This window comes from Accipiter gentilis, chromosome 15 (genome assembly GCF_929443795.1).
Source record: "Accipiter gentilis chromosome 15, bAccGen1.1, whole genome shotgun sequence".
NCBI classification, from domain to species: Eukaryota; Metazoa; Chordata; class Aves; order Accipitriformes; family Accipitridae; genus Astur; species Astur gentilis.
This window is the reverse complement of record NC_064894.1, coordinates 7697279-7717681: the sequence shown is the minus strand read 5'-3', so window position 1 is coordinate 7717681 and position 20403 is coordinate 7697279. Positions and strand designations below refer to the sequence as shown.

The window sequence follows — 20403 nt, the reverse complement described above, 5'->3', positions numbered from 1 at the left end:
TTGTCTTAATGAGGAAGTTAAAATAAAAATGTTGAGATACCTAGATGATTCATTTAGAAAAACTAAAAGTAATTTTGTTTTCAAACCAAGTCAGTGTTGGAAAACATCTTCAACTTTAAAAAAAATTATAATTATACAAAAATAAAACACAGAAATTTGATTGGATTAATAAGTATTTTTTCAATTTCTGTTTTTGACCAAATGTTTAAAAGTTAGTTGCAAGCTAACCTGAATACATGCCTCAGATGATTTCTTTATTTCTCCTATCTGCCAACAACAAAAAAAGAAAAAAAGCAACAAAACAAAAAGAAAACAGGTATTTGCACACCTCTAATCATAACTAGAATTCAGAGTCCCTAATTTGATTGTCTTAAATGGAAGACATGAAATGCCTTTGCAATGAACAGCAGTTTTGCTTAAGTAACAGAACAGGATTAGGATACTTGCCAGCTAATGAAGTATGATTATATAAAGTATTATCCTGCAAATTCTAATTTAAGTATTTATGAAGAATTTTTTTTTTAAAGCTGTCATTTGGTATATTTCAAACCGATACCATATTGTTAGTTTTGATTATAAAACAAGAAAAAAATATTTTAATCCTTTTTAGAATCAAGCCTACCAAAAGTAATGCTACACAAAGTCAGAATCATTCAGAAGCAGATCTGTAAATCAGGCTGTAAGAAATACTAGAGTTTAGTGTCCTATTGTGATAAGTAGAAAGGTTTTTTTAAGCAGTATTTCCAGAAATAATTATCACATAGAGAACATATAAGGGTTTGTAAATGAACACAATACATCTATTTGGACTAAATGCAAGAATGCACAAACTTTAAAAGCACTGACTTTACAGCAAGCTAAGCAAACCAGAACTTTAGCTACTTTCCCTACATGAACTGCAGCTTTTCAAACTTTTATAGTCCTACAAAGTGTCAGCTACAGAGAGAAGTACAGCTCCTGCGGCTTCAAATTCAACCACCTTGAACCTTCTGCTTTTCCCAGAAAAAGTCCAATACTGTGTTGGGGAGCGAACATTTCAAGACTACTTGGTCATTGTAAAACTAGTCACTGGAGTCTCCACCTAAGTGCCTGAAGCTCACTTATGACGGCAAGGTTAAGTAGTATCATAGTAACTAACGCAGCAAAACAAAATGCTCAACGTAAGCTTTTCATCAGCATGGAGCACTGGAGAGTTCTGTGCTGCCACTGACAAGAACACTGCTGGAAGGAGGGATGACTAATTCTGTTAAACAGTTGAAATTGAATAATGTTAAAAATGGGCAACTTGTTTAAACTTAAAATCAAAATTATTTTTTTTAATTACACACTTCCCTATCCTTACATTTCTTTAAAGTCTGTTTGCTTTTGGCTGCCATCAATAACTCTGGTATGCTACTAGTGACTTAAAGTAAGACAGAGCTCACTGTCTAATTCTTTCAAAACTGGCCTTTCTGAAGCCTTTCCAGAATGTAATTCAAACATACTAGAAATTTGGGTTGGAAATTATCTGTTCCCTCTCCAGCAGTCAGAACTTACTCCCATATTACATCCTAGAGAAAAAAAGAATAAAGTTAAGACTGCTTGAGCAACATTTAAAGCATTTGTTAAACTGGACCACCACTAGATATACCTATGATGAATGTTTTCTATATATATCAATAACTTCATTTGCCACCAAATTAAAAGCTGCGTGCTTTCTTTTTATTGAGCCTTCTAGGATAGTGTACAATCAAGTCATAATCCCAAGTGAAACTGAACCAATTTGCATTAAATACATACCACCACACACAAATACATGAAAAATCTACGAAAACCCAATTTATTTCATACATCTCTTCTCTAAGTGTTAAAGGAACATCCACTTCCTGTCTCTTTTTTTTTAAACTCTATAGTTTACTGGAAAAAATTTCATTTAAGAATACATTTTACTAAAAACATTATCTCCATTCTATTCTGCTCTTCATCTCCTGCTCATTGCATCAAACTAAATATAATTTTAAGCATTGGATAACTTTTGCATCATGGAAATTAATATTATAATGTGAAACATGAAATCTAATTCTGAAATAAAATAATGCAACTTTCTTTCCAGTTTTATATGAGCTAGAGATAGACATAATTCTTTGTGGGTCTAGCTGGATACCAAAGTTGTATTGCCTGCATAGACAACAACTTACATGTTGCAATAATTGTTTTAACTAATTATTTCAAGTATTTTCCAAATCATATAGCATGATCTTAAAACCTATACAATCTATTTATTATACAGTCTGATAATTTTACTTTTGTCCATAAGGAAATTTTCTTTATTTTATATCATTTTTTTGGAATAAGCTGTTAAAGTTAGGTGCTAGCAGTTGCTGGGTTCTTAAACCTACATATTCTATAGAATGATCCATTTATTACATTTTATGAAACGAATAGATACAGACAAAACACTCCCCAACACCACTCTTCGGCCCTTCTCCAAAAGAAAAGATGACAGTACCTGGTGAGCTTGCAACAGCTGCTCAGCAAACTGACGGACTTCTGATAGTAGAAGAGATATTAAAGAATTTCTTAGTATGTTGTTCCTTCCTAGCAAAACCAGCGTATTTGATACAGCATGCAGTGCCTGAAACTAAAGTAAAATAACAGTAAGTTTGATCTTTCAAAATATGTCTCTTTTATCGCAAACAATTACCTTAAATAGAAATGGGATTTACAGATTAAAATTTTAAAGAAAAAAAAGTCAAATTCAAAATTTTAAAGAGTTTAAAACTCTATTAATTACATACATATGAGATCTATGAGAAACCCAAATCCATTACCTAGAAACTTTCCTTTCTCAAAAGATTAGCACTACAGGACACTGTCATATGAACAAACTCCTCCAAAAGTGTGAATTCCCCAGGAGGCAGCTTTTCAGCATTAGCTGTCATCATGCCTGTCTGCTGTCATAGAAAGTGGGCGACTACCCTGCATATACAGTAATTCTGTTTGTCACAGGTAGACAAATGAACAAATGAATTCTTTGAAATTCAAACACATTAGCAAGCTAAGAGCTATACTGGAGTTTTCAGTCACTAGTATTATCAGGAATAAACTTCATTAAATGCGAACTGATAGAAGATACACTATCTTTTCAAATTCAAACAATTCATTTTCATATTGTTGTTTAACAAGCTGTAAACAAGGCATTCCTCCTGAAGCACAGGAGGAGTGATGTGAACTTATATGAGAATTATATTAGGTTTGGGGTTTTTTTCTTCCCACAGTTTTTCTACTAAAAACAAATAAAACCTGTTTTCTTTGTTTGCTGAAATAGAAATGTATAGCTATTATGTAATGAAACATACTGCTCTACAAAGTAAATGCAACGTTATTTCGTAAAACACTACTAGAAGAAATTATCATTTCTATATATAAGTGTATTGGAGTTCTTTCAAAGACAAAAGCAATACACATTAAATACTATAATTTATACTTTTATATAAATGTATAACCCTACAACATTGATATTCAATATCTCTTTGTAAATGAATATTTTAGACTGACAAAAAGATACTCTGACCCAAATTTGTATCTCTAAGAATAACTACCATGTCTTAACCACTCAAAGGCAGACCACCACATCCTATTAACAATCTAGTTTACTCCTCTAGCCAGCTCACGTGTATACACACACACACGCACACACACACACACATATACATATATATGAATTAAAATATTTGCCCACCATTTCCAAGTTTGCATTGGATGTATCCTCCTGGAAGTCATTTCCAAACACACAAAAGGCAGGAAGGCGATCCAGTAGTCAGCATGGAATTATTAAGGGAAAACTGTACTTAACCAACCTGATAGACTTCTACAGTGAGATGACCAGGTTAGGTAAGCGGACAGTGAGGTGGACCGAAAACTTTTGCTGTAAAAACCGTTAATTAGGCAGCTTCCCATTTACAGTTACTGCTTGTCTGCCTGATAAGATGGTCAAACTGCCCTGCCATTTGATGCAACACCTATCTACCAGCCTTTTATAACTGAGGAGTTTGATCAGCTTGGTTATCATCTGCCCAATATGAGACAATTTCCTATTCACAGTCAACAACCAAACTTTAATAAATCTTTGTTGTAATCATCTCACTTTAGCATGTAATCCCAAAACAAATATAAAAAGAAAACTATAATAAGCACAAGTCTTATATTCAGAATCAAATCTGCAGTCAGAGATACAAAGTAAGCTTCTCATATTAAAGAGAATTCATAAATTGTACACATATAGCTTTGAAAATCTATGAGCTCCAAATCATTCATAAATGTATACACCAATGATTTTATAAAGATGAAATGTGAATGAAGGTGAGATAAAAACAGGTTTCTGAACAATTAAAATTATAGGAAAGGACAAAGTAATGCATGCACCTACATGTGCTTTGAGGATATACGAATTAAAATCAGACTTCCATATACTGGAAATGTACACCCTTCCAAACAAAACAATGACTCCTCTTCCTAAAAATAATCTAGACATTTACAGTTGTGAAAGATCTTCCATAGTAACTACTAAAACTGTAAGACAGAAACAAAGTTTGCAACACCTGGATGGTTCTGCCCTGATAGCACCCATGTTCTGAAAAGGTACAACTGCTTCAAATCATAACTCAAGGTTTAAACAATGCTAAAAAATAGCATATTTTTCATTAAAGTCTCCACTCATTTTTACTTCTTTTTATAAATTAAGAATGGATACATATTTTATAGTTCTATATTTTCAGAGCATAACATTGAGTATACTTGCTAATTTGCCTTTGGAAAGCAAGCGAGACAATCCAGAGTAGTTTTTCAATGCTACCTCTCCCAAAGAACACACTAAATGTATATATTTACATACAAACATGATTATGATTGCTCTTTTTTAAGCTCTCTTCTATTTGCTTACACGATTTTTAGACAGTGAAACAATGAAAATTTTTATCTTTTTGTACTTATTAATGCTAGCAGTTGAGATTTAACTAAAATAGGATCTTTCAAAAAATTTCCATATCCTTTCTGGTTTGGCAAGAGTTACCATTTTCTAATTGGAATTTTGTAGGACTAGATAACAGGGGAACTTCAAATTTAAAACCTGAGCCTCTACTAAGGGAAGTAAACAGGGATTTTGTAATGACAATACTTACGGGACTTGAGATATGGGTATTGATGCCACTGAAAAATTCCACCTGCTAACTGATTTATTAAAGAGTATGGAATTAATATTGTATTCAAGTGGATCTCTTAGTATATTTTAAGAAAATAAAGAAGTAACAAAGAATTAAGGTTAAAATAACGCTCACAGACTGTATGCATTAAATGCATACAGAAAAAATTTATAGCATACAAGCAATAAAACTGTCAATAGCGAACAGAAGTAAGACTTTGTGTTTCAGAGCAATGCTCATGTATTGCTAATTAAACTTTGTAAAAAATTCAAACTGATAATAGTTCAAATAGTATGCAGTTTCATTAAAGATAAAAGCATATCTTCAGCTCTCAAATCTATCAAACATTAAAAAAAGAACAGAAATCTTTTAATCCCTTGGGCTTGCTTAATGGTATAGATGAAATAAAGACCTATTGCTCTTCAGGGATTCTCAGGTAAAAGCAGTCAGAAAATTAGATTCTAAAAACCATACGATCAGAAACAAGAAAATAATGGCGCCTGATTCACTGTTCAGGAGCTGCATCATCTGTCTTTAACCCTCCTCCCACACCCTGGCTTCTGCTCTCCCCCATGTTCCTCAGGATGCAGAGCAGGAGCGAGCAATGCTGTGACAGCAGCTAGGAAGGATGTGTGGATTGTCGACCTGGCTGTTACCAAAATGAATATATAATGTCGATGTTCTGCTTGCCTCAAGCATACTAATTTGGTCTCTCCTCCACCCAGCCACCGATTTTAAAGCCTACTGGAAGGTATTTTTGACCTTCCACATCTTTCCAACTGATTTCAAACTGCCTATCAGTTTTAAAAGTTACTAGTAGAGGAAAAGACTGACAGGCAAAATAAATAGCACACTCGTATGAGCCTTGCTTCCCCGGGAAACCAGGATAAAAATCTTACCAATTATTTGTTTAGAATTCATTTATCATAATGTTAGACTTTTCCTTAATAACAGTTACCCAAAACTTGTGAGTTTAATTCCGTCATGAGTTGCATGATTCACTACACCCTGCAACTATGAAAACTGCACCTTAGTTTCTGTTTCACTAGTTTACACCTTTCATGCCAAGTAAGAGCACTCTTCCCCAAGCGACTGGTGTATTTGGCAATACAGGACTAAGGCAAATAATTATTACAGGTGTCCTCAAACTGTGAGGTGTTAAAAACAAAACAGTATTTTTGCCTTTGAATTCACATCACCCTTGCCTTTTGCCCATTTAGTACAACCTGACTTCCACTCCTAACTCAATGCCAACTGAAAAGTTTGACTTTTATACAAGGAACATTAGTACCCCTTTCCTTATCTGTCATGTTACTTCCTTTGTTAATTTGGTGGTTGTCATTTATCTCTCCTCCTGCTTATGCTGCACTGTTTCTCCTATCTTCAAGTCTTGGGATTTGATACATATTATTCCAATTCTTTGCTCTGTAAACCTCATCTCAATCCCTTGCTCTGCTGTTACCCCTTCAAAATCCTGTTCGTACTTCTCTCCACTCTTCTAAACCTGATGTTCTCTGCTAGGACCATTGGTTAGCTTCATTGCTGCAAGCTGCCTTTTATATTACAGTATTTCAGTACTTTTTGGCAGAGCTTTAGCTGAAAAACATTCTGACACATAGTGTGGCATACAATAGAGGCAGGTCTATTTGCAACATCCCTGACTAGATGCACCAAAAATGTTTACAGAAACCAAGCTAAAATGCAAAAAGAATGAACAATTTTTAATTTTTTATTGGTAAGAAACAATTCAGAAAAGGTGAAAAAAATAATTAAAATTAAACCAAGGTATTTCAATATCTGGGAAAGAATTATTGTAATGCAGCACCTGCGTGCCAAGCAGAGGATGGAGATGGAAAAACAAATAACCTGCCATCAGCCTACTAAATATTCCGAAAGCCAGAACACTTTGGTGAGTGATGCTGGAAAAGCCAAAAATGCCAGCAGTAGATATTATGGTACTCACTGAAAGAAATGTGCAACCTACTGGCTTAAGTAGCGCTTTGTTGAATTTAAGGAGTGGGGAGGGAATATCTCCAAGGAAGCATACTACATGAACTCCTCCCAGTCACCTTTGCTGATCATGAAGCTTGTATGTCAGACTGGGAGTGTGAAGGTGCGATTTCTTCCGCTCACGAATTGAAAATATCTTTCTTAAGTTTATTTCTTCATGGCTGCCTGAAAGTCACTCTCTGATGTACTGATCAGCAGGGTCCCTCTGGCTCCATATATGCTTTTATCCAACCTGATACCAGTTCCCTAGCAAAGCAGGCAGTAATCAGCGCATCTGCTTGCTCCTGTCCACAGGCTAAACTAAGCCAAGTCAACTCAGCAAGGAGGAGAGATGAGACCCCACAGAAACTGCTGTGAAGGAGAGACATGCTTGCAGCCATCTTCCTATTCCCCCCCTCCCTTACTGCTTCTTCACATTGCCAAACCCTCTGGCAAAAGTAAATTGCCCAGACTACTTCCTAGGTTTTTACCCTCTCCTTCCCTGCACAAGGGAAGGCTGTTACTGCTGAAGTAAGGAGGAAAGACTCAGGCCAGGCCCAGCGCATCTGCAGAGGCTGGACTACCCTTAAGTAGTACGTCCTCGGATTGACTGACATACACAAACCTTTCCCCTCCCTTCCTGTCAAGTACAAACACTCAGTACACAGCACAACTTGCTGCTACTTCTCTAGCTGCTTTCTTATCCAACTACGGAAGATTAAAGCATTAAACACCTTTTTCAGTTTCATTAACATTTTTCTAGCATGAGTTCCATAACAAATGCTTTACTGAACACTACATAGATAAGAGCTATCAAATCTCCCATCTGTAAACACGGTTTATTTTACAAAGAATGCTCTTATGTTGTTCTGCCACAATTTACCTCTGGTAAACTCATGTTGCATTTCATATCATTTATCTCTAAATCTTTAATTATTCTTTTCTTTTAACTCTGTCATAAAGCTTTGTATGTTATTGAGATAAAACTACTATCTAGGTAACTTCCTCTTAACCTTCACTTTCAAACATAGAGCATGTTATATTAGAAATCCTACAGTTACAGTAATACCATCTCTAAGTCTTTGATTCTAAAGTTATTTCACTTTTTTTCCTTTTGGTTTCATAGAATACAGACTTACCTTGTCTTTCCCATTTTGAGCACCTTACATTCTCTTGAGTTGGATAAGATATATAAAACAATGACACCTAGTTGATGGAATAAAATACATACCACAGATCCTGTTGTGAGTTTCTGGTTTTTAAAAAGCAACAAAAAAAGGCAAACCAAACAAACAAAAACCCCCAACCCAAAACTAAAGCACAATCTGGATGTCCTTAGAGGAATTCAGGCCTGCAAATCACTATCACGTTTAATTTAGTGTCTACCTCAAAATGGTAATATCCATTTCCATACACTAAAAGCAAGTATCTTGCTTATGTCACCTCACCCCAATCACCTTTACAGAAAAGGCAACACTTTCCTTGAGGACACACAAACACACAAGTCCTCAGTTCATCTGAAGACTTAAGTACAAACTGATGTATAAGGAAATCAGCAAACTACTGAAGACACTTGGGATCCTGCCCGCATCACAGTTTTCACCAATAAATTTACTTTAAGCAATGCTATCTTGGCAGAGATCAAGAACGTCTGCATCTCCTTGGGATTCATGAATTAGGCAACTAGATATCTAATTCATGCAAGAGGCTGGATCCAGTAAATACTGTCAACAGGAAAACAGTATCAATCCCAGTTAAATAAACAGCATCACAACAGCTGCGACTCAGACAATTCATGTTACTGCTGCCCTTTTTTTTTTTAATACCGACTAATATTCTATTGATTATGTAAATATTCTATTGATTATGAAGAAGCAGCTCTAAAGTCTTCCCTGCCTGAGAGATTAAAATTTATATTACTCTTGATTACTCCTTCTTAACTAGTCCTGGTCTACAGGAGTGAAGAACTGCCTATCTGCTTGGTGATGCTGAATTGCCAAGCCATGTTAATGGATGCAGAAGACAGTAAGCAACAAGTGTGAGGAGCTCACTCAAAGCAGAGGAGTTATGGATTCAAATTTTTAAACTGAGAACTGCTTAGAAAAAGTCACTGGATAAATTACAGAAAACAGATATTCTTTAGCTTTTAGGTTTTTAAACTAAAGGGTAAGCTGGTCATCCGTGAAGAAGCTTAGAGATGTAACTCAATGTCTCATTTAAGCGTCCAAGTTTTACAGACAGTCCCTGCAAATGAAAATGGATTTCAGATGTTTATTTCCCAATCCTTCACTCACTCTTCTTCCCTCTCGCACACAATGTGCAAGCTACTTTGAATACCACTTAAAGATGCCAAGTATTTGGCATGCATATCTAGGAAGAACAGAGGCACCTTGTTTAGGGTTGTAGATTTCACTGCAGGAGCTAAGCACTAAAAAGTTAGTCAAGGAATACTCAGCTGTCTTTGCAACTGGCTGTAGATAACAGGCTCTACAGAGCTTACTTTTCATTTCTATCCTATCACCATAACACAAACACACATCCTGTTTGGGCACACAAAAATATTTCCTAGAGAAGAAGTATGACAAATTTAAGCTACGAGGAAAGGTTCATTAGTAAACAGGCAAAAGAACAGAGAAACCCCAAGATTCTCATTATTAAAGCACGTACACACGTTTTAAGCAACAGTTGAGGACGATTACCAAAAACTCCTTAGGATATACAGCCACCTTCAAAAACTAGAGGATGTAAGAGGTGATTTTCCCCCAAGACAAAAAAAAAAAAAGTACCATCTCTGTCAAAAGCAACAAACTGAATTTTTCTGTGCAAAGACAATCCTTAGAGCAGGAACATGGTCATACCATCCTTTTGAATAATGACCTACTATGGTACCCAAGACCAAAAAACCAGAACAATTTTAGGTCCTTTTGTTCAATAACATGGCTAGAATAACAGAAAACAAGGCCTAGATAGAATTCAAGTGCTTTTACACAGGCATGATAAGTGAAGGACTGAGGGATGGGCTTTGATGTTGCTGTTCCACATGGTCTCGGCTGCAAATATCACAGAGATGCCAAAGCAGCAAAATGACAGTGGCTAATGAGATGCTACAGGAAGTTAAGAGAGCTTTAATAGAAAGCATTCACTGGAGAGAGACTGGGGGCAGAGGAAAGAAGCAAACAGCTTTTGATAGGTATTTCCTACCATATTTGTCAAAACCAAGAACTTCCTGTATTCTTAAGTTAAGGGCCCCCATATACTTAATTTGTAAATCAAACGAACAGCAAAGGCCTATTCCATCCCTTTTTTCTCCTCCTAGTGGAAATAATCTGTAATACCCTGAATACTAGTTAATTACTTGACTAAAAACAGGCAATGACAGTATTTATCATGATGAAGAGACAGTCCTGACAAAAGAGTTTTACAGGTAGGCTGGAAAACATAAGTAAGACTTTTTTGCCCTAATGGTAAAAAAAAATTCTGCTAACTTCATCCTGTAACTCTTCAATAATTTTAGCTTTAGTGCCTAATGTATACCAGCTGAGGCTGGCTGCGGAAGGAAGGTGGACAAAAGTCTAAAAGGCAGACAAAATTTCCTTTCATTCATTCCTGTCTTGTTACTCCTATGATCCACTTTACAGAAGTAAATGAGAGTCAGGCAGTTTGGTGATTGCTTTAGACTGTCATGATTTACAAAACAATGGATTTTGATTACCATTTGACTTAAATGGCTCTCTGCATAGGACAACAGATTGCTGAGAAATTTTAATTCAACAATCAAGAGATTCAAACATTGACTCTTACTAGACCATAAAATCCTGGCAACACACTTTAATATTCATATGAATGAACTGCTCTTCCACTAGGTAAGCAAAATTCTTTGGCTGATGAAAATGCACCATGTCTCAAGAGCCATGATATTCCCCTTGGGACTCAATTAATTTAGGAAAACTGAGGCCCACTAGTTTTATACTTGGGAACCACTAGTGACATGAATAACTATTTTTAGATCTTATTTGTCCCTGAGCAGGCAAGACTCTTCTAAATTAATGAGTTAAACACTGTCCTGGCAGTTGCTGACAAAAGATACTGCAAACTATACAAAGCTGGGGGAATTTATTGTTACCCACAACTAGTTGGAGCATGTATTAAATACATACTGTTGCATGTATTAAAACCATTGGAATAAGTTCATGATTACTCTCTTCCAGGCAATTTCAGTCATTAATGAATCATACAAATTGTATCCTAGACAAGAAAAGATTCAAAACCATGGTTCTGATTAATGTGCACTTTTTCAATTGCACAAGCACCCTTCCACACATTTCATTTTATAATTGCCAATGAGATTCAAACATTTCTCTCTTTCTGCTTTTCACTGTACTACAATTCAGCTTGTTTTTTTCATGAAGAATTGTGAAACCTTTCTCACACAAACATCTGGTAAAGGCGATGTACTTAAGCCACCTGAAAAAGGCCACAAAGGTCTTGTGAAACAGGATACCCTTTGCATAACCAATGCATGCCTTGCTAACAACTGTGCCCCTGAAGAACTAAAGGATGTGTAAGAAGGGAACATCCTACCCCAGGAGGCTCCAAAATACGCATGAAGTCAGCAAAGATCTTCCGTAACTGGGGGAAAGGTAAAGGCAGCAGGGGAGATCATGACCATCGACTCAATTCAAGACCAAAAAAGACCACCACCACCCCTCCTTTGTTATCAATTAATATGCATAATATGATTGAAATAACCAGGGAGCTGCTAAAGTCCTGTGTACAGCCTGGATCAGTTAATATTTAAAATAGGGAAACAATAACTACACATGATTTACCATTTAGGAACTATTAGACAATGGGGCTTTATGTCAGAAAAGGTAATGGATTGTGGTCTGGGCAATAAACCTTGAAGAACCACTTGGAACTACCAAGATTAGGGAAGAAATAGACAAAACGTAATTCCTGCAGGGGGAAATCATGCCCACCGACTCACTGACCACCTACTCAAACAAGACCACCTACTCAGAAGAAGACAATGAAGGAAGAAGACAGAGTCTACGCACTAATTTACATGAGGGGCGAAGAAGAAAGAACCAATCATTAAGGAAAATAACAATGAATATGTATTAGTTAAGTGTATAAATGTGAGAATTTTTGAGACAAGGGTGTGCTGTCTTGAGACAGGCACCCATTCATACACATCAATGAAATTAATTTGAAAATATCTCAACTCTGTGTGTTATTGGCTTGCACACCAGGTAAATGAACACCGTTTGTGGGCCAACACCTTGAGCATGCGCTGTAGAATAAAAGAACACTGTACCTTTAATTCAAAGTGGGGAAAACTTTAGCCAAATAGAAACTGTGGTAGATAAGTGACTACTGATAATAGTTTTCAGGAAGAACTTTGGAAACCAAATATGCAAAACTAAGCTGTATAAACTGCTTGCCCATTTAGGTATAAGGTGTGCTAGCTTTGTGGATTACCACCTAGCCCCCATCTGCATAAACATGAATTGGAATAAAATACCTCTGCTCTGTGTGTATATTGGTGTCTCGCACACTGGGTAAACGACCCCACTTTTGGGACAACAAAGGCATTAAACTACTACTCAAAATTCTTGTGTTTGCTTTTCTCCTAAATATATCAACAGTAATATTTAAGCATTTGCAAAATTATACATTAAGATTTTTCGATGGAACATAAGAGAGAGAAAAATGAAAACAGGCAGTGAAGTCCCAAACAGGATAGGAAAAGTTCCTGAAGACTAATGTTCATGTCTTGGTATCCATTCAGATACTGTTAATGCAAAACAACTTCAGAACAACTACCCTAAAGGTATGGTAGCCAATTTCCAAAGGGGACAAGCATTAAAAAAAAAGGAAGGAAATAACACATAACTTTTTTTTTTTGCTTTGTTTGAACAAAGCAGGCAATTCATGACTCTTGACAGCATCTTTGAAGTCAGTATTGATGTTTTAAACATACTGTGAGAAGAAGCAAACAACCACAGTTCACCAAAACACATCTCTTTTCCAACTGCATCTTGTTTGAAAGAGATTATGAGTGATGTGGGGCAGATGGCAGATGGTATTTGTTGAACAGGAATGAGGAACCAGAAAGCAGTGTCTTCTGAGAGCCCGACACAGCTCGACTTTGCTCAAGAATCCTGAAGGCAATATACCATTGTCTTCTATTGTAGTGTTTCAATTAATTCCTTAAAAACAGTAAGTCCAACAGACATAGATCTCTGTACAGAACCCAGGGTGAAGGCCAGGATCTCCTTGGACGTAATTGATGCATTAGGCATCCTTGAAATTACAGTATCAGCTGCACCTAGAAGAAGTACAACCAGTGAACTGAACTTCTGTCAAGAATGCTGATAAACTAGTGTGACACCACTAGGGATCACATCACGTAAATCCTGTGTAATGCAGCACCCTGTGACTGTATTTGGCCATGACAGCTTTGAATACAGCTGAACTGCACTGAAAGAAGCAAGATATAAAAGTATTTTTCTTCTATCTCCAAAGTAACAAGTGAGACTCCCAATTCCTTAACAATAATTGTTCTGAAGTTTTACACAGCTGTATATATGAGAGATGTAAATAAGACGTGTATGAAGTATCTTAACTTCTGTTAAAGGGATTTGACTTTAAAGCTAATTCTATATACTACAGCCAGCTCAAGTTCACTACAGAAGGCTTCCGGCAGGATTCAGGACACTGCCCATGTAAAAGGAATTTAGTGACCTCTCTGAAGTGCCCTACTGCAATGAGCTGTGGAAAACCTTCACCAGAAACATAAACCATGCTATTCTGAGCAGCACAGGGAGTTGGGAATCGGAATCCCCAGTGCCTCTGACTGTTGCATTTTTCTGATATAGGAGAAATGATCCCTTGTTCCAATACATGCTGGACAACAGAGACAAACCTCAACAGAACAGGCACATCTCAGTGCCAGTGAGCAAGTGATGAATCTAGGAGCAGAAGAGATGCACGTTCACTCTGTCCCTGTGGAGGTGGATGGAGATAGCTGTTGTCAAATCCCAAATGGGTGGATTAAGGAAAAAAAGTGTTTCTGTGCTTCCTTTCTGAAGGAGAAGAGACAAAGTTTCTACTCCACTGAGCTGTAATCACATACCATAGACCCTGCGGAACTTCTCCATAGGAAATGTTTTCCAATGTTTTGTCAGGTGGTAGAAAGCAGTCCATTTGAAAAGTAGAACCAGTGGTTCTACAAACTGGATACAGTCTCACAGTTTTCTTATAATACGCTTCCGACTGCTTGAAAGCAGCACTTGCAAAGAATCTGCATAAATAGGACAGTGGTTCTGCTGACAGCGGAGTGACTCAACATGAATGAACAATTTGCACATCGAAACGGGATGCACCAACAGCCACACACCCACACAAACCTGCAAGAGCCTCAGTGCTCAGGACTCAAAAACTGGTGACAAAGTGCTTGCTCCATAGATCAGCAGCTACTATCACAGATTTTGCAACAGGACAGCAACAGCTTATCTGTACCAGATTTAGACACAGGATCCTCACAAGCTTTTTCATGGCATCCCAGGAGAATGTGCAGAGACAGGCCTTTGAGCAGATGATTTAACCTCAGAGCTTTCATGCTTCACCCTTAGCAGCCGTGACTTAAGGCCCTTTCCAGAAGGCTTCCTCCAAAAGACTGTGTGTCTGACAGCTGTATGCAGACTTCTGAGCTGCTCTCCAAACATGGAGGGAGAACAGAAAAATTAAAAAGGGAAGTTCAAGAGGCTACTTTTATTTGTAGTCCTTTGACTTAAATGGTTTTATATTTCAAGTAGTATTTCCTTTTATTTTAGCTCTCATATCCTAAATGATAGATTTTATTTTTTTTCCTTTTGATACTCACATCAATTTGGAGTTTCAGGTCGAAAATTCTATCCAAAGTGCACAGTTTTAGGCAACTGAATCCAGGCAGAAAAGCTCTCAGTATATGCCTTTGCTGGTTCCTACAGCTTCCAGTGCTTTATAATTAGAAACATCTCAAACAATAGGACTTAACAGTTACATCACGCAATTCTGCTGCTGTTTTTCTTCCTTTACATCTAATGTAGAAATAATTATCTCTTTTCCAATTCTTAAAGGTTTTTTGAGCTATTTAATTTGCACTGCAAAACGCTGGGATTGCTTTTGAAGATGAGGTGTTAAGTGTAATCCACAGCCATTTCTCTCTTTGTTCACTTTTTAAGGTGTTTCTCACAGCCCTTTGTCCTCCTTGACAGCTCCTGACAGTTTTATAGGTGAAGATGGCAAAGGGAAAGTTGTGTTAAATACTATAGCTGCATTTTTGACAGTTAGTAAGGTTAGATACAACAAAATTCCTAATGTTTTAATACTGGATGGATTTAAGCATCCTCCTGGAACCAAAATTCATACAGTTTGCCACTCTTTCCAGATGACAGCCTTGTAATTAATGGTAATTTTATTTTAAACCTATAATCTTGATATTTCAATCACCACTTGAGTAAACAGTGATGATTAAAACTGAAGCATAAAGTGTTCCTGGGAGATATCTGGTACACAGCACATGAAGAATTAGTTATACAATTTCCACTACTAATTCTGAATTCTACATGTTTATTTCCATATTCAATTCAGTTTAAAGAAAACCAAACCTCTAAAAAGGATTTTTCAATAAATCTTTATAAACATTGCAATTACTACAGACAACGTTTTCCCTTTTTCCCTACAAATCTGGAAACTACCACAATTATCCCTTAATAATTGGTTTATACAATTTTTAAACTCTTTGAATCTGTTTGATGGAAGTAATGGCTGCTGATAGGAACGACTGTTAAGTCAATATTTTGGTGGAAGCAAGATATAAAACATCTCATAAAGCACCATCTGTTTCAGTGAAGTTATTCAGAGAAAAGATGCCACTTGCAAATTATGTGGACATACTCCACCCTTCCTGAATGATTTATAAAAGCACTTTGCAGACTTGAAACATCCCTGATCTATCAGGATATTCTCTCTCATTTAAGATGTGGCACCTCTCACTTAACCTTTGCCAGGTTCCTCCAGTGAACAAGTAATCCCTCGCTGGAAAACCTCTTGGTTGCTCTCCTACAATTAAAATTATTTTAATTATTTATTAACTTCCCATTCAGGTAGAGGAGGGGAACAGGTGGAAACACTGGACATCATCAACTACGAAGAAGTCCTTACTGAATGCCTGCCCAAGTTTTCTTTGTTCTGTATCCTGTAATCACACAAAAAAAATAAAAGGAGCCACACCTGCATGACTCTATTGCTGATACCACACAAATGGTATGTATGCTCACATCCTTTCAAAACACTGGCCAGGGACACCTCTAATTAAAAACTAAGTATCACACCATGGCAACGCTCAAATAGAAAGCACCCTGGTGTTAGAGACAGAAGGCTCTAGTGCTGGAAAAGCTTCAGTATATGAAGATTTCCTTCTGAACACTTTCTAACCAAAATACAGGCATATCCACACACCCCTACCCCCCCTTCTTTTGGTAATAATATTTGTTTTATATTTACATTCTGGGGTAAATACTTAATACACAGTGAGTGGGATTCATTTTAAATTAAGACAAATGGGTACATCTGTCCACAGGTGTAGCGGATACCCAGGCTCTCATTTTGCTAAAGGCAACTTTAAAGCTCATGCTAAAACAGGGACCTAGTACCTGGTCAGCATTCTTTAATCTCCATGGATTATAGGGATATGATTTTTATTTACTATAATAGTAGTGTAGTTGCATACACTAAATTGTTATGTTTAAGTCTCAAACAATTCCACTATCATGTCTGTTCCAAGTTACTCTAAAAGACAGAATGAAAACCAAAATTCCTAAGACATACAATGGAATTCATTACTTATGAGAAGTCTTGTGAAGACAGACTAGGGATATTTCAGTCGAATGAGGAAACTAACAAGATGATGCATGGAACAAAGCAGAATGATGAATACAGAAAAAATGCAGTTCAGTCCTATTTGCTGTTTGTGCCGTGGACATGCTATTTCTGAGTTCTTCACTCATCTGCCGATTTATTTTTAAAACACAAATTTGCAAATGTCTAGAGGGTGACAGAGATCTTCTGAAGCAAACCAACCTATTTAATCTAGGTGCACAAGAAAGAATAAAAAAAATTGTATAGTCATTACTTTCTGAATATCTACAAAATATATTCATATAGCAAGAGCAACAATGTGGTTTTGTCTCATATTTTCTATAAAGTTGTTTTAATCTGCCTTTTTAACAGTTTTTTTGAAGTCCTATACTCAGGAACAGACTAGAAGAACTTGCATGCATGAGCAAGAACTTTTTAAAATGCTTTAGAGTATTATTGTACATATCACAAAAAAGAGCAATCACAAAAATCTCTGAGAAGTACTCTTCAAAATATAGTAAGACAAACTAATATTAAAAAAAGTGCTTAAAACCAGGAGAGTATTACAGTATACTGAAATAGTGTAGTAAAGATGGAAGATGTTTTAAACTTACCCTATTGACATTGCTGTTTCTTAAAATAATCTGAATTAGTTTTTTCTCAAATTCTTCCAGCTTCTTGAAACACTTCTTCAAAACATGATTAGATAATTTAGTATCAGTTATTAAACTGATCAAAACACAAACTGCTTCAGTAAGAACATTTGAAACTGGAAGTTTAGGGCTGTTGTAAAAAACAGTCAGTCCATCAAGCAACTGAGACACTGAATTGCATATGGTGAAGGAATCATTCTCAAGCTGTGTGAAGTCTGCTTGAAGAATTCTTCCTTCTGACAGTTTTCTTATTTCAAGCAGATGTTGCAAAAACTGCACTGGAGCAGTCAGAGATTCCTCCTTGCCAGTACAGCAAAGATTCAATGGGGGAACTCTTTCTAACCAACGTTTAGAAGTGTTGACATTATGCTCAGATTGGTGAAAATCAGAAGCTATGCCTAAAGAATCGAATGCGTAGTCATTAGAGACATCACATCCAGAGTCTTCTAGCTGGCTTGAGTAACTCATAGGGTTTATACATTCCTGATCCAGAAGAATTTCAGCAGAGGCATCTGGTTTTCCTGAAACACAAATGTAAATATTACATTTACATAACACTTAAATACATACTTATGGGAAGTGTCGTACATGCTTTCTCCTTTTGCTTCCACACAAAAATCACGTAATACATACATATGCTTGCTCACCAAGAACTTCTCATGACTTGAATTTAGCTGTGGAAGAAGGTGACATTTTTAAATGAAAGCCAAAACTTTCAGAAGGTAGTATCTATCTGTGAACAAGATGTTTTATGCTCATAGAATATGAACAGTAATTTTGAGTTTAAAATTCCTGACAGTTTTCAGTTTTCACATATATAATTTAAGTGGACTTCTATACTCCCATTGATTCCCAGGGAAGGAAATGCATATAAATTTCTGGTCCTCCAAACTTTTTCACTACTTCTATTCTCAAGAACTCAGACTGTTTTTATAAGACAGTAAAGGTCTGTTACTATAACCGCATCAAATAAGATCTCATCCTTTACATGTACTCTTTCTCCCCAAGTCAGGTAAGGAATTCTAACAGAGACAAAGTTGAACAGAACATTACCCTTGAGTTTTTTATTATTTAACAAAGAAAAACATTCAGAATCAAAAATTTCTCCAGTCACCACCAATCTCATACCATCTTCTCCAAAGACAGAAAAACTATGTTACAGAAGGTATGCATTGCATTTACACCATCACTATCGTAGACTCTCCTTCATCCTGTTTCACACATTAGATATATTTAAGACAGTGCCTCTGGGCATAACTTAGTACTAGGTGACAACAGACTCCCTCTGTGCTACATGCTACCTATGTCAAAACATTACACTCAAAACAAGCAAGAGACATTAGAGCAGTGAAGTGGAAGACCAACACACATAAACATGTCTGTGCCACGAGGCAAGGCTAGAACCCCAACTGACCAACTCCTGGCTGTGCCCTGCTTACTGGGGCACAGCCACAAACTGCTTCTTTCTTAAAAAACATGCATATACTGTTCATATTTTCCACAAGGATCTAAAGCAATACCATACTCCTCTGTGTTTGTATTCTTAAATGAATAAAAAGATTTTATAGATCGTTTGGCCGGACAGGAAATAAATGTTATATTTCATGGCAAGTTAAAAAAAAAAAAAATTTAACACAGAAAACATCACTAGGCAGCATTCTACAGTATTCTGTACACTAAAAAAACACTACTCAAAAAATTTTATACAGACTTCATTAAATGCACAATTTCAAACTGAATTCTGACCATTACTTCAGTCTCTGAAAACATGCCAGATCATCCAATGAGGGTATTACTACTGAGATCAAAACTGGAAATGTTGTTTATTTATTTATCGTCAAGTTTCATGCCTTTAACATTCAGACACACTGAAAATTGAACAGGAATTGGTACCAATTGACTCACAATGAAAGGGCTAACTGTAGGGAAATCAACCGACATTTCCAGGACGTACGAAAAGCAGGGCTTGTAAGGCCAGCCTAGCATTTTATATATTAACACTGCTCCCAAATGCCCTGCATACCCAGACTTTGAAAGCAAGCAAAGAAGCAAAGCACACTTCCCATGGTCTGACTAACAAAAACAGTCATCAATCTTTCATGTCTTCTCTCCCTAAGGTTTTGAGCAAAAGACATTCCAGAAGAAAAAACCTGAAAGTTGTTTTTGGTACTGTTTAAGGAAGGAAAAGAAGCCATTCTAGGGAATCCATCTACTGTAAGTTTCACTATGTGGATATTTTGCTCCTGTTCTTAATCCCATGGGGCAACATAAAAATTGCTCATGAGGATGTAATGCCAGGAGTCAAAAGAAGCAAAGCAAGAACTACGTGCAAAAAAACATATGTATGTTCGCCGATTCTCTTGTCAAAGGAAAAGAAAAAATATCAGAGGTGAAAGAAAGGAGATGGAAAGAGAGGAAAAAGGGAAGAACAGAGTAATATAGAGATACCAGTAGGAACCAAACTTCAGACTGTCCCCAAATAAAAGAGGTAGCATATTCAATGAAACTCCTACCAGTAGGAGACAATGTTCCATTTATGCTCCTGTTCCTACTCAGTGAGATATCAAACTCCTGTCCCATGATGAGCTTCCAGAAAACCCGTTATAGTAAGTCCCCAATAGCAGCATATTTCCAGTTCAACGAATAATACAAAATGCTTTAAAAATGTTCAGTTA

The 20403-nt window shown here is 36.5% G+C and overlaps 1 protein-coding gene across 1 annotated transcript in view; it reads right to left on the bottom strand.

Moving 5' to 3' along the window:
* The window catches only part of MEI4 (meiotic double-stranded break formation protein 4), a 69115-nt gene that overhangs the window by 29524 nt on the left and 19188 nt on the right, over positions 1–20403 (bottom strand). The window contains exons 3-4 of the mRNA XM_049818275.1: positions 17690–18249; positions 2489–2620 (exon numbers count right to left, since the gene is read on the bottom strand). Coding sequence (XP_049674232.1) covers positions 2489–2620; positions 17690–18249 — 692 coding nt within the window. The remainder of the gene's footprint in view (positions 1–2488; positions 2621–17689; positions 18250–20403) is intronic.